The 16,129-nt window shown below is 50.3% G+C and overlaps 1 protein-coding gene across 1 annotated transcript; it reads right to left on the minus strand.

Annotated features, from left to right (window-relative positions):
* Window positions 1-4,817: 4,817 nt before the first annotated feature.
* Window positions 4,818-14,881, minus strand: LOC129714084 (glutaminyl-peptide cyclotransferase-like). Its single transcript, XM_055663549.1, has 7 exons — window positions 14,634-14,881; window positions 13,276-13,422; window positions 9,998-10,285; window positions 8,688-8,849; window positions 7,704-7,803; window positions 6,332-6,448; window positions 4,818-5,694 (listed from the first exon to the last, which is right to left on the minus strand). The coding sequence occupies exons 1-7, from the start codon at window positions 14,817-14,819 to the stop codon at window positions 5,549-5,551; spliced, it is 1,146 nt and encodes a 381-aa protein (XP_055519524.1). The 5' UTR covers window positions 14,820-14,881; the 3' UTR covers window positions 4,818-5,548.
* Between the last annotated feature and the right edge of the window lie 1,248 nt (window positions 14,882-16,129).

A 16,129-nucleotide genomic window follows, 5' to 3' on the forward strand; every position in this document is an offset into this window, starting at 1 on the left:
CAGTAGAATCACCCGTTCCTTCTCTCCAGAGATGCTGCCTGTCCCCGCCGAGTTACTCCAGCACTTTGTGTCTATCTTCGATATGAGGAGTAGTTTCAAGAGATCGCAAAATGTTCTCACAAAATCCTCAAGTCCCCAATTACGGCAAGGATCTTTTGTTGAGATGGTCAAAAAACGCCGGAGTAACTCAGCGGGACAGGCAGCATCTCTGGAGAGAAGGAATCGGTGATATTTTGGGTCGAGATCCTTCTTCAGACCGAGACGCCGCCTGGCCCGCGGAGTTACTCCAACATTTTGTGTCTGTCTCTGGGTTAAACCAGTGTCTGTTGTTGAGAACCGGGTTCCGTCCACTCGGCAATAACTATATTAGATAACACAACTGTTCTTTAACTGGAACCCGAGTGTTTGTGATGGACAAGCCGAAAGATAACAATCTGCAGCAATTTAATTATTTTCTATTAATATTTCCCCCACAAACTTGTAGCAGTTTTTTCAATCTGATCTAAAATCGTGATTAAAATCATTTTCTTCGGCGAATATGATTTTTTTTTTGAGGCATAAAGAACAACAGATACTGGTTCACACACAAAAAACCTACGAAGGGCTGGAGTAACTCAGCTGTGATTTTTAGAAGCCGGCAATGAGAGGTTTCGCGTTTCAACGACCCAGCGTTTAAATTTCAATGAAATCTTCACAAAATAAATACATTCTTTTTTTTTTTAAGTTGTATTATTGCACGAATTTTTCTTCGGTATTATGGATCTTAGTTACTCACGAAAGTTTTACTTGAAGGCGAGAATAAAGTCATGTGGAATATTTAGCACAACCCGCTTTTTGCCGGGTTCGACGCGGCGCTTACGTGACTCTGCAAATGTCCTTCTGAATAGAATTGGAATTAGAATTACCTAAAGTTTTCTTAAATCCGATCATTTAACGCAACATTTTCCAAACTACCCGTGATTTCAGTTAAACAATCCCCTCCCCTTTGCGCGCCCCTTGTTTAGTTTGAAAACTGGAGATTTATTGAACAAATAATTCTGTGATTTTAATGATCAAACTCTCCCTACACTGGGAGTGACTTTTATCAGAATCACCTGAGTTTTGTCCTGAATTTTCTTTCAGCTTGTAAGAATTTAGGGCCTTTTTAAAACCGGTGCGCAGTTAGGGAAGGGTCCTAAATCTGATTGCATATACAACACACTTACAAATGCTGGAAATCTGAAATTAAACATTTCTGGAAGTTTGCACTCACTTTTAAAATAAAAGCGAATTTATCCAATTGTAGAAAGGTGGGTAGAACTTTAGACAAACACTAACATTAACGCTTAATCTGGGTGTTAATTAACATATTCATTAGTACTCTTTTATTTAGAACATAGGACAATAAAGCAGTGGAAATAAATGGTGCCATTGCGTTTGCTTTCTTCACCACCGATGTTTCTATAGTGGAGCTGCGAAGATTACGGGAGGTGACTGCGTTCTCGTGACATTCAGGTCATTGCGAGGAGAGGCTGGGCCACTAGTCTTTGCAATGCATATAAAGGATGGTTACACTGCGCCAGGGACCCGGGTTCGAGCCTGACCTCGGGTGCTGCCTGTGTGGAGTTTGCACATGCTCCCCGTGACCGCGTGGGTTTGCTCCGGGTGCTCCAGTTTCCTCCCACATCCCAAAGACGTGCAGGTTCATTGGCCCTCGGTAAATTTCTCCTGGTGTGTAATGAGTGGACGAGGAAGTGGGAAATCATAGAACTAGTGTGAACGGGTGATCGATTGGCATTCATAGCAAAATGATTTGAGTCTAGGAGCAGGGAGGTTCTACAGCAGTTGTACAGGGTCTTGGTGAGACCACACCTGGAGTATTGCGTACAGTTTTGGTCTCCAAATCTGAGCAAGGACATTATTGCCATAGAGGATTTGAGTCTAGGAGCAAGGAGGTTCTACTGCAGTTGTAAGGTCTTGGTGGGACCACACCTGGAGTATTGCGTACAGTTTTGGTCTCCTAATCTGAGGAAAGACATTCTTGCCATAGAGGGAGTACAGAGAAGGTTCACCAGACTGATTCCTGGGATGTTACGACTTTCATATGAAGAAAGACTGGATAGACTTGGTTTATACTCTCTAGAATTTAGAAGATTGAGAGGGGATCTTATAGAAACTTACAAAATTCTTAAGGGGTTGGACAGGCTAGATGCAGGAAGATTGTTCCCGATGTTGGGGAAGTCCAGGACAAGGGGTCACAGTTTAAGGATAAGGGGGAAATCTTTTAGGACCGAGATGAGAAAAATATTTTTTTTTTGACACACAGAGAGTGGTGAATCTGTGGAATTCTCTGCCACAGAAGGTAGTTGAGGCCACACAGTTCATTGGCTATATTTAAGAGGGAGTTAGATGTGGCCCTTGTGGCTAATGGGATCAGGGGGTATGGAGAGAAGGCAGGGATGGGATACTGAGTTCGATGATCAGCCATGATCATATTGAATGGCGAATGGTGCAGGCTCGAAGGGGCCGATTGGCCTCTACTCCTGCACCTATTGTCTATGTTTCTATGATGGACCGAAGGGCCTGTTTTCACACTGTATCTCTAAACTAAACTAAGTGTGTACACACAGGTGATTGGAGCTGCGCTGGGAAAATAATTCTATGGGTGCGTGCTGTATTAATGATGGGGAAATGTGTTGTTATGTAGATGTCTCTCAGAAACATTGAACAGATGAAGATTAGTCTGTCACACACGGCAAGATTAGTTACAAGGGGAATCCCGATCATTGATTCCTGGTCACGGAATGTGCCGAAATATACATGTGTTTTTTTTTTTAAATTAAAAAGAACATTTCTTGCTAGTTCAGAGGATTTTTCCACTGTTGAATAATATTTATATCAGTTGATGAGACTGAAACATAGAAACATAGAAATTAGGTGCAGGAGTAGAGGCCATTCGGCCCTTCGAGCCTGCACCGCCATTCAATATGATCATGGCTGATCATCCAACTCAGTATCCCGTACCTGCCTTCTCTCCATACCCCCTGATCCCCTTAGCCACAAGGGCCACATCTAACTCCCTCTTAAATATAGCCAATGAACTGTGGCCTCAACTACCCTCTGTGGCAGAGAGTTCCAGAGATTCACCACTCTCTGTGTGAAAAAAGTTCTTCTCATCTCGGTTTTAAAGGATTTCCCCCTTATCCTTAAGCTGGGACCCCTTGTCCTGGACTTCCCCAACATCGGGAGCAATCTTCCTGCATCTAGCCTGTCCAACCCCGTAAGAATTTTGTAAGTTTCTATAAGATCCCCTCTCAATCTTCTAAATTCTAGAGAGAATTCTGAAGAAGGGTCTCGACCCGAAACGTCACCTATTCCTTCTCTCCAGAGATGCTGCCTGTCCCGCTGAGTTGCTCCAGCTTTTTGTGTCTATCATCGATTTAAACCGGCATCTGCAGTTCCTTCCCACACAGTTCACTCTGAAGTTTACAGAGAGGGTGGCCCAGCCGCCCCGCCCGTTTCCCCCCTTCCATCGACCCACCACGTCTACAGGAGCGACTGTGTCTAATGTCGTGGACAATGAAGCTGCGACTCTCACTTGCCAATCGGATTGATAGATAAGCACACTTTTATTTCAACGTGTTTTAACATGTTGCACAGTGGAAAAAACAGGAGACCGACAGGAAATTAATGGGGTCACGGAGAACGTGAAAACACGCGTGTACACACGCGATACACGTTTTCACGCACACACATGCACACACACACAATACATGCACACGCGCCCACAATACACACGACATGCACACACACGACACATACATGCACACACACATGATACATGCGCACATACACATGATACACACACAATACATGCACACGCACACACACGATACATACACACACATGCACATCACATACACACAATACACACACACATGATACATATACATGATGTGCATGCACACACACACACAATACATACACACACATGCACACCACATACACATGATACACACACAATACATACACACACATGCGCACACACACACACACACACACGAGTTCCCCTAAGACTGTGGACACCAATAAAGGGCTGAATGTCGGGTAGAAGTGAGTTTGTGCCCTTATTCAGGCGGCATCTGTAGCTCCTTGTGTCTCATTTGGAGCTCCTCTGCCCTCCAGTGGTCAGCGTGGGAGCAACAGCCACTACAGGAATGACCAGAGGACATTGGAGCAGAATTAGGCCATTCGGCCCATCGAGTTTACTCCTCCATTCGATCACGTGTGATCTATCTTTCCCTCTCAACCCCATTCTCGCGGCACACACACACACACACACACACACACACACACACACACACACACACACACACACACACACACACACACACTCACACACACACACACACACTCACACACACACACACACACACTCACACACACACACACACACACACACACACACACTCACACACACACACACACACACACACACACACACATACACACACACACTCACACACACACACACACACACTCACACACACACACACACACACACACACACACACTCACACACTCACACTCACACAGGGCAGAGAGAGAGACAGTGTGAGGAGAAACATACACACTCACAGTAGACAGAGGCATATTTGCACACACACATGCACCCGCGTATATACTTGCACACACACACATATACTCACACACACACACACGCGCACATATATACTTGCACACACACACACACACATATACTGTCACATACACACTCACACACACACATACACCCACTCACACACACACACACACACACATATACTTACACGCACACACACACATACACTTGCACACACACATATACTTGCACACACACGCACACATATACTTGCACACACACGCACACATATACTTGCACACACACGCACACACATACTTGCACACACACGCACACACATACTTGCACACACACACGCACACATATACTTGCACACACACACACATATACTTGCACACACACACACGCACACATATACTTGCACACACACACACATATACTTGCACACACACACACGCACACATATACTTGCACACACACACACGCGCACATACTTGCACACACACACACGCACACATATACTTGCACACACACACACGCACACACAGGGGAGATGCGATCACACACACAAACACATGTAACACACGGCATCATACATACACAGACACGTGAAAGAACCAGAGATAAAATAAGACGTGATGTGGGGGGGGGAATGCAAAAGGCAACAGACAGACAGACAGACAGACAGACAGACAGACACACCCCGTCTGTGTGGGAGGCGGGTGTCTGGCCTTGTGGTCAATGTGTACGTTGTGCCGAGTGGGTCGGTACCGGCCGCAGCCACATGTCCAGTGTCCAGTCTCCGGCCGCTGTGAGAGTGGACACCGCCCCCTCTGACCACAGGCCATGTGGAGCCACCAGTGGCATGAGGGGACAGTTCAGGTGGCGGTTGGCCAGCGGTCGGCCGCGCCACACACCGGTCCGAGCCACGCCACGTCGCGCCGGTCATCACAGCCCCAGGTATTCGGCCACAAAGATGGTGACGATCTTGACCAGGTTCTCGATGGTGGGCGGGTGCAGATTCTCCACCGTGTCGTCCATCGTGTGCCAGACCCAGGGGAAGGGAGTGGAGATCAGGTGGAGGATGGGGACCCCTGTAGACAAACACAAGGGGCGTGTGAGGGTGAGGGCCACACACCCACACAACAAGGACCCAACACCACCCCCATCCCACACACCAATCCCCCAGTCTGTTTCCTTGCCGATGGCCCAAATAATTGGTGTTTCAGAAGCTTGACCCGTCCCTCACCAAAGGACACAGGAGAAGAATTAGACCATTCGGCCCATCAAGTCCACTCCGCCATTCAATCATGGCTGATCTATCTCTCCCTCCTAACCCCATTCTCCTGCCTTCTCCCCATAACCCCCTGACACCCGCACTAATCAATAATCTATCTATCTCTGCTTTAAAAATATCCACTGACTTGTGGCCTCCACAGCCGTCTGTGTGGCAAAGAATTCCACAGATTCACCACCCTCTGACTGGAGAAATTCCTCCTCATCTCCTTTCTTTTTCATCCTTTAATTCTGAGGCTGCGCCCTCTGGTCCTAGACTCTCCCACTAGTGGAAACATCCTCTCCACATCCACTCTGTCTCGGCCATTCACTATTCGGCAATAAACTACACGCCACTAACGAGTGCACCGCCATCAAGGAATCCCCACCCCTCTGCCGCGGCACGTCGCATGTAGTCGGGCGCGCGGACACACGGTTACACGGTTACATGGTTACCTTTGCGCAGGAAAGGCACGTGGTCATCCTCGATGGGAGCGTAGCGTGTGTCGCCGGCAAAGTAGGTCACCTCCACCGGGTGGTGCGTCAGTAAACCTAGCCGGTGGAGGCGTCTCTCTGGACAGACAGAGACCAGGGTCAGTGTGGGATGGACTCACACACACACACACACACACACACACGGTGGGACACACGCACACACACACACACACAGACACACGTAGACAGACACACCCACACACACACACACACACACACACACACACACACACACACACACACACACACACACACACACACGGACACACACACACACACACACACACACGCACACACACGGACACACACACACACACACACACACACACACACACACACACACACACACACACACAGACGCACACACACACACACACACACACACACACACACACACACACACAGACAGACACACACACACACACAGACACACACACACAGACACACACACACACACACACACACACACACACACACCCACACACACACACGGACACACACACACACACACACACACACACACACACACACACACACACACACACACACACACACGGACACACACACACACACACACACACACACACACACACACACACGGACACACACACACACACACAGACACACATACACACACACGGACACACACACACGGACACAGTTCATTCTCCCTGTGACCACGTGGGTTTTCTCCGGGAATTCCGGTTTCCTCCCACATCCCAAAAACGTGCGGGTTTGTAGGTAAATCGCCCCCTAGTGTGTAGGGAGTGGATGAGAAAGTTGGATAATGTTGAACTAGTGTGTGAACGGGTGATCGATGGTCGGCACGGACTCGATGGGCCGAAGGGCCTGTTTCCACACTGTACCTGCAAACTAAACTAAGTGTGTACACACAGGTGATTGGAGCTGCACTGGGAACATTATTCTATGGGCGTGTGCTGTATTAGTGACGGGGAAATGTGTTTATTCTGTGGATCTGTCAGAAACATTGAACAGCAGAAGATTAGAGTCCGTCACACACAGGGCAAGACGTGAGTTACAAGGAGAATGTGCTGAAATGGTGATCGATCGCTGGTCTGTGACAAGTTCACAAGTTCTCGGAGTAGAATTAGGCCATTCGGCCCATCTCCGCCTATCTCATTCAATCATGGCTGATCTCTGCCTCCTAATCCTATTTTCTGCCTCCTAATCCTAGTGCTAAATGCATTTCGTTGTCTCTGTACTGTACACTGACAATGACAATTAAAATTGAATCTGAATCTGAATCTGAATCGGATTTTCCTGATTTCTCCCCAAACCCTCTGACACCCGTTTCTAATCGAGGTTCCTGTACCGATGCCAACCAGGCGATCAAACCAGTGGGCAGTGTTGCTGAAGTGGTTGAGGAAGATGGGCTTGTTCACGCCCAGCAGGTCCAGCAGCACAAACAGGTCCTGGAAGAGACAACAATGGTCACGCTCAGGGGGGGGGGGGGGGGGGGGGGGGGGGACCAGGGAGTCAAGGGGGTGGTGCTAAAGGAGGTAGGGGGGGGGAGGGGGAGAGTGGGGGAGGTGGTGGGGTGGGGGATGAGGGAGGGTGGGGGGTGGGTTAGAGTGTGGGTGAGGGGATGGGTGTGTGAGGGTGGGGGTGAGGGGGTTTGGGAGGGGGGGAGGGGAGGGTGGGGTGGGTTAGAGTGGGGGGGGTCCCAGGGGGGGGGAAGGGGTGGGGGTGAGGGTGGGGGGGTGGTGAGGGAGTGGGGGTGGGGGGGTGAGGGATGAGGGAGGGTGGGGGTGGGTTAGTAGAGTGGGGGTGGGGATATATGGGTGGGGGTGAGGGGATGGGTGTGTGAGGGTGGGGGTGAGGGGGGTGGGGGGCATGGGTGTGTGAGGGTGGGGGGTGAGGAAAGGTGGGGGGGGGGGAAGGGGTGGGGTGGGGGTGGGGAAGGGTGGGGGTGAGGGAGTGGGGGTGGGAGTGGGGATGTGTGTGAGGGGTGGGGGGTGAGGTAGTGGGGATATGGGTGGGGGGGAGGGGGTTTGGGAGGGGGTGAGGGGGGGGGAAGGGTGGGGGTGAGGGAGTGGGGGGTGGGAGTGGGGATGTGTGTGTGAGGGTGGGGGTGAGGTAGTGGGGATATGGGTGGGGGTGAGGGGGTTTGGGAGGGGGTGAGGGTGGGGAAGGGTGGGGGGGTGTGAGGGTGGGGGTGAGGGGGTGGGTGTGTGAGGGTGGGGGTGAGGGGGTGGGTGTGTGAGGGGGTGGGGGTGTTAGGGGTGATGTGTGTGTGAGGGTGTGGGGGGGGGTGGGGATATGGGGGGGGGGGTGGTGTGGGTGTGGTTGTACTGACCAGTGAGTCTATGAGGGTGGTGCTGGAGGTGGTGTGGGGGTGCCTGGTCTTCACCATGCGCTCGGCCAGATGCCTTGACCCGTAGAGTGAGTCCGTGGCCGTCCAGCTGACCAGTGCTTCCTCTCCGTCCAGGAACAGCAGCTGCAGAGTGAGGTCCGGTGCCTGCAGGAGGGGAGTCGGGCAAACCGGTCAGCGCCGCTCGGCCCCACGTCTGGCCACTGCCGGACAACGCTGGACCTGTCTAATGCCGGAAAACGTGGCCAGGCTAGACGGCCCCTGAGTGGGTGATGGAACCCGTGGCTGGGGCCGCGGTCAGTGTCCGGAGAGGGTGGTACGGGGTCAATGATGGTGCTGACCAGTGGACGAGGACAGCGCCCTTTATGTAGCCACTGTTTGTATACCTTGGGTACGCTCATAACAAATCTCACTGCGACTTGTCATATGTGACAATAAAGCATTCATTCACATGATGGGCAGAAGGGCCTGTTTCCGCTCTGTACGATTCCCAGTGCAAACGGGTGGTCAGTACAGATGTGATGGGCCAAAGGGCCCGTTTCTATGCTCTATGATTCACAGGGTGCGCGTTGGCCAGCAGGAACGATATGGGCCGAAGGGCCTGTTTCCGTGCCGCACTATTCGCTGGAGCGCTGGGTGGGCTACCACAGATGCGATGTGTTGAAGGGCCTGGATCTGTTCTGCACAGTTCTTTGGTGCACAGGCTGGGCCGGCATGGGTCAGATGGGCTGCATTGGCTAGCAGGGACAGTATGGGCTGAAGGGCCTGTTTCTGTGCAGCACGGTTCTCTGGTGGGCTAGCAGGATGGGATGGGCTGAAGGATCTGCAGTGGCTAGCAGGGACATTGGATGGGCTGAAGGATCTGCAGTGGCCAGCAGGGACATTGGATGGGCTGAAGGATCTGCAGTGGCTAGCAGGGATATTGGATGGGCTGAAGGATCTGCAGTGGCCAGCAGGGACAGTATGGGCTGAAGGGCCTGTTTCTGTGCAGCGCGGTTCTCTGGTGGGCCAGCAGGGACATTGGATGGGCTGAAGGATCTGCAGTGGCTAGCAGGGACATTGGATGGGCTGAAGGGTCTGCAGTGGGCTAGCAGGGACAGGATGGGCTGAAGGGCCTGTTTCTGTGCAGCGCGGTTCTCCGGTGGGCTAGCAGGGACATGGGATGGGCTGAAGGGTCTACAGTGGCTAGCAGGGACATTGGATGGGCTGAAGGGTCTACAGTGGCCAGCAGGGACAGTATGGGCTGAAGGGTCTCCAGTGGCCAGCAGGGACGGGACATGACGGGACAGACTCACCCTCTCCTTTAGTCGGCGTAGCTCCTTGTCGAGAGCGTGTGCGATCTCCAACATGATGGCGCAGGGAACAGCGGAGTCCGTGGCTCCCACGTACACTCGCCCGGCCCCGTCTGGCGGGTAGTACTTGGAGTCGTAGTGACAGGCTAGCACCAGACGTCTGCGGGCAGCGGGGGCCAGAGTGGCCACCAGGTTGGTGAAGGTACGGACTCCATGCGGCGTTGGTTCCTCGAACGTGTCCGTCTCCAGACTCCAGCCGGCCGGCAGCGACTCCAGCTGGTCTTGGATGTGCTGGAGAACGGCAAGGTTGCGGTTAGTGTACGTGCAGCGGGTAGAGCTGCTGCCTCACGGCGCCAGAGACCCGGGTTCCATCCTGGCCACGGGTGCTGTCTGTACGGAGTTTGCACGTACTCCCCGTGGGTTTTCTCCGGATGCTCCAGTTTCCTCCCACACTCCAAAGACCATATAGGTTTATAACATATAACAATTTGGTGCAAATGTAAATTGGCCCTAGTCTGTGTGGCCCTATAAGTCCGTGTGTGTCGGGGGATTTTTTCCCCCTTAGTCCCACTCGCCTGCACGAATACCATAACCCTCCATTCCCTTATCTCTATACTAAATGCCTAGAATTTACAGTTTTAAAGTGATACATAGAGAAGAATGCCAGCCACTTCCACTGGGAGCTCAACCATCCACCGCCACCTAGAGAGCAGTCCCAGAGATATTATCCCCTCATTGGAGACCGTCGAATTATCTTTCATCAGACCTTTCTGAAGTCTTCCTCTTGCACTGAAACGTTATTCCCTAAGACTCAAGGTGAGAAAAAACTTTTCCACATCAGAGAGTTGTGTCTGTGGATCCCTCTCATCATTTTAAAGCCCTCTATCAGGTCCCCCCTTAACCTTCTGCGCTCCAGAGAATAAAGACCTAACTTATTCAACCTATCTCTGTAACGTGCAGGTTTGTAGGATAATTGGCTTGGTGTAACTGTAAATTGTCCCTAGTGTGTGTGTAGGAGAGTGTTAGTGTGCGGGGATCGCTGGTCGGCGCGGACTCGGTGGGTCTGTTTCCACGCTGTATCTCTAAACTAAACTAGAGGATACAGTTTTAAAGTGTCATAGAGTCATAGAATGATACAGCATATTTCAGGCAACTGAACCATCCAACCAACAACTAGAGAGCAGTCCAGAGATATTATCCACCTCATTGGAGACCGTCGAGATTATCTTTCATCAGACCTTTCTGGACTTTACCTTGCACTAAAACGTTATTCCCTAAGACTGAGGTGAGAAAAAACTTTTTCACTCAGAGAGTTGTGAATTTGTGGAATTCCCTGCCACAGAGGGCAGTGGAGGCCAAATCACTGGATGGATTTAAGAGAGAGTTAGATAGGGGCTGGTGGGATCGAGGAATATGGGGAGAAGGCAGGCACGGGTTATTGATAGGAGCAATCAGCCATGATCACAATGAATGGCGGTGCTGGCTTGAAGGGCCGAATGGCCTCCTCCTGACCCTATTTTATATGTCGATGCTTGCCATAGAGGGAGTACAGAGAAGGTTCACCAGACTGATTCCTGGGATGTCAGGACTTTCATATGAAGAAAGACTGGATAGACTCGGCTTCTACTCGTTAGAATTTAGAAGATTGAAGAGGGATCATATAGAAACTTACAAAATTCTTAGGGGGTTGGACAGGCTAGATGCAGCAAGATTGTTCCCGATGTTGGGGAAGTCCAAGACAAGGGGTCACAGTTTAAGGATAAGGGGGAAATCTTTTAGGACCGAGATGAGAAAAACATTTTTCACACAGAGAGTGGTGAATCTGTGGAATTCTCTGCCACAGAAGGTAGTTGAGGCCACACAGTTCATTGGCTATATTTAAGAGGGAGTTAGATGTGGCCCTTGTGGCTAAAGGGATCAGGGGGTATGGAGAGAAGGCAGGGATGGAATACTGAGTTGGATGATCAGCCATGATCATATTGAATGACGGTGCAGGCTCGAAGGGCCGAATGGCCTCCTCCTGCACCTATTGTCTATGTCTATGTCTATCCTGTATCTGTACACTGTGGACGGCTCGATTGTAATCATGTATTGTCTTTCCGCTGACTGGTTAGCACGCAACAAAAGCTTTTCACTGTACCTCGGTACACGTGGCAGGGTCAAGGAAAGAGAGTTCACGTCACGGCCCATGTTTCCACCAATTTGTCCACCACCGCACTCAGAAGCACAAGACAGACACCATTGTATGCAGATGCTGAGAAGTGCGTCCAGCTCTGACTGAGCAACTTCTAACCTTGCGTGTGGACTCGATAAGAAGAAGTACACATGACATTGAATACTCTGTACTGTACACTGACAATGACAATTAAAATTGAATCTGAATCTGAATCTAAACGATGAATTGGAGGTGGATAAAAATGCTGGAGAAACTCAGCGGGTGAGGCAGCATCTATGGAGCGAAGGAATAGGTGACGTTTCTCCATAGATGCTGCCTCACCCGCTGAGTTTCCAGAAGGGTCTCGACCCGAAACGTCACCTATTCCTTCACTCCATAGATGCTGCCTCCACCCGCTGAGTTTCTCCAGCATTTTTTATCTACCTTCGATTTTTCCAGCATCTGCAGTTCCTTCTTAAACTATAACTTGTGTCCTTTTCTTCTAGATTAATAACGGTTTCAGGGGTTACGGGGACAAGGCAGGAGAATGGGGTTGAGAGGGAGAAACAGATCAGCCACGATTGAATGGCGGAGTAGACTTGATGGGCTGAATGGCCTAATTCTGCTCCAATCACTTATGAACCAAAGACCAAGCTATGTCCAGCCTGAATTTGATTTGGTGATTAGAGAACGTCATAGAAACGTAGAAAATAGGTGCAGGAAGAGGCCATTCGGCCCTTCGAGCCTGCACTGCCATTCAATATGATCATGGCTGATCATCGACAATCAGTATCCCGTTCCTGCTTTCTCCCCATATCCCTTGATTCCACTAGCCCCTAGAGCTCTATCTAACTCTCTCTTAAATCCATCCAGTGATTTGACCTCCACTGCCCTCTGTGGCATGGAAGTCCATTATAGAAACATAGAAAATAGGTGCAGGTCATTCATCCCTTCGATCCAGCACCGCCATTCAATGTGATCATGGCTGATCATGCACAATCAGTAACCCGTTCCTGCTTTCTCCCCATATCCTTTGATTCCGTTAGCCCTCAGAGCTAAATCTAAGTCCACTACAGTCACGCCATCGTCACGAAACAAAGAGGAAATATTTTAACCGGGGACTGACCTGTCGAACCAGCTCGATGCCCTCTGACCCGGGATATCGCTCAATCAACATGGGCACCAGGAAAGTATTCCACAGACGGTGGAAGTCGACCAGCGATGCCAACTGCCTCACTTGACTCGACATGACACTCTTTGGCTTGTGGTGGTGCTGTAATAAAGGCAGGCGCACAGTTCAGCTCCGATCCAAGTTCCCTCTAACACCCCTGGTACCATGCTACAGAGACAGGCCATTCGGCCCGGTCTATCTATGCCGACCGACATAGCTCTATGGGTGTAAGAAGGAACTGCTGATGCTGGTTTAAATCGAAGCTGGAGTAACTCAGCAGGTCAGGCAGCATCTCTGGAGAGAAGGAATGGATGATGTTTTGAGACTGAAGAAGATTTTATAATTAAAAAATAAATTGGATAGTTATATGGACGGGAAAGGAATGGAGGGTTATGGTCTGAGTGCAGGTAGATGGGACTAGGGGATAATAAGTGTTCGTCAAGAACTTGAAAGGCCGAAATGGCCTGTTTCCGTGCTGTAATTGTTATATGGTTATATGGGTCTCGACCCGAAACATCACCCATTCCTCTCCAGAAATGCTGCCTGTCCCGCTGAGTTACTCCAGCAGTTTGTGTCTACCTTCGGTTTGAGCCAGCATCTGCAGTTCCTTCCTGCACATTTTCTTTCCGCTGACTGGTTAGCATGCAACAAAAGCTTTTCATCGTACCAGATAAACTAATCTGATCTAAAGTGAGCAAGGGCATTGATGAAGGAAGTGGAAGGGTTGATTTTGCAACAGGAATATAATGATACAGAGTGTTAATGTAATCCCTGTAAAACCCTGCATCGTTTCACCAGGAGAGGTCCCCCAGCTGATATAATCGACGCTGAGATACAACCAGTTAAATTATTACACGTTTTTATTTCCTTACCTATGGGTTAGGATCTTGTGGCAATATTGGACTAAATTTATTGACAATAGTTTGTTCCCTTTAAATCAAACGCCTTATAAATTTGCATTTATACAGGTCAATTCGGGTTAAAATAAAATAACGATCTTTAAAGAATAAAGTCTGAATTAACATAAATTAAGGGGGTTCTGACGGGGTGATTGGCCAGTGCAATGCCACATTTCGGGGTCACATTGTTGCTATTTCGGGGTCACATTGTTGCCATTTCATGACACATGGTAACAATTTCGTGTCACAACGTTGCCATTTCGTGTCACATTGTTGCCATTTCATGTCACATTGTTGCCACTTCGGGTCACACAGTAGCAATTTGATGTCACACTGTTGCCATTTCATGTCACACTGTTGCGATATTTTTGTCACCCTGTCGCAGCCTCACGTTGCCATGTGGTAGCCACGTACCTTCCGCCGGCTCCAGTCTTCCTGCACGACATCGGGGGGCTGGGAGGTGAAGGAGAGACCCCAGAATATACCCAGGACCGCGAGGAGGAACGCGGCCGAGAGCATGATGACAACGGCGGGGATCCGGCTCAGGCCCGGCCGCTTGTCGGGACGAGAGGAGCGGGGAATCCGCGCTGACTTGGACATGTATGATGCACTCACGGCTCACATAGTCAGTGTGCCCCTCCCCTCTCCTCTCCTCCCCTCCCCTCCCCTCCCCCTCCTCCTCCCTCCTCCTCTCCCCCTCCTCTCCTCTCCAACCTCCCTCCCCTCCCCTCTCCTCAATCCTCTCCTCCCCTCCAATCCCCTCCCCTCTCCTGCTGTCCAATCTCTGCTCTCCTCTCCCCCTCCTCTCCTCTCCAATCCTCTCCTCCCAATCCTCTCCTCTCCCTGTCCACTCCAATACAATCCTCCTCTCCTCCCCACTCCAATCCTCTCCCCTCTTCTGCTGTCCACTCAAATCTTCTCCCCACTCCTCCTCTCCCCCCCCTCTCCCCTCTCCTCTCCTCCCCTCTCCTCTCCTCTCCTCCCCTCCCCACTCCTCTCCTCCCCTCCCCTCCCCTCTACAATACAATTATTTCCTCTCCTGTCCACTCAAATCCTCTCCCCTCCCCTCTACAGTCCTCTCCTCTCCCCCACTCTCTTCTCCTCTTCTTCTGTCCTCACTCTTGTCCAAAGATCTTATAGCAAGCTTTGCTATAGGATCTTTGCTCTTGTCTTCTGCTTCCCGCTGGCGGCGAAGGCGACGCCGACTGATGACATCCAGACCAGGGAGTGGTTTGCAATCCCACCTCCCCCTTTACTGACTGACAAGCTGTGAAGGAAATGCGTGCAATTGATTCACAGAAAATGTGACGTGTGAATCATTCGCCCAGGGTGTTTATTTGAGGTGTGTTGGACAGGATTTAATACAGAACACAAAATGCTGGAGTAACTCAGCGAGTCAGGCAGCATCTCTGGGGAAAAGTGCAGGAAGAAACTGGTTTACACCAAAGAATGATTCCTGGGATGTCAGGACTGTCTTATGAAGAAAGACTGGATAGACTTGGTTTATACTCTCTAGAATTTAGGAGATTGAGAGGGGATCTTATAGAAACTTACAAAATTCTTAAGGGGTTGGACAGGCTAGATGCAGGAAGATTGTTCCCGATGTTAGGGAAGTCCAGGACAAGGGGTCACAGCTTAAGGATAAGGGGGAAATCCTTTAAAACCGAGATGAGAATAACTTTTTTCACACAGAGAGTGGTGAATCTCTGGAACTCTCTGCCACAGAGGGTAGTTGAGGCCACAGTTCATTGGCTATATTTAAGAGGGTGTTAGATGTGGCCCTTGTGGTTAAGGGGATCAGGGGGTATGGAGAGAAGGCAGGGACGGGATACTGAGTTGGATGATCAGCCATGATCATATTGAATGGCGGTGCAGGCTCGAAGGGCCGAATGGCCTCTACTCCTGCACCT

The sequence above is a fragment of the Leucoraja erinacea genome, chromosome 38, assembly GCF_028641065.1.
Source record: "Leucoraja erinacea ecotype New England chromosome 38, Leri_hhj_1, whole genome shotgun sequence".
Classification (NCBI taxonomy): Eukaryota; Metazoa; Chordata; class Chondrichthyes; order Rajiformes; family Rajidae; genus Leucoraja; species Leucoraja erinaceus.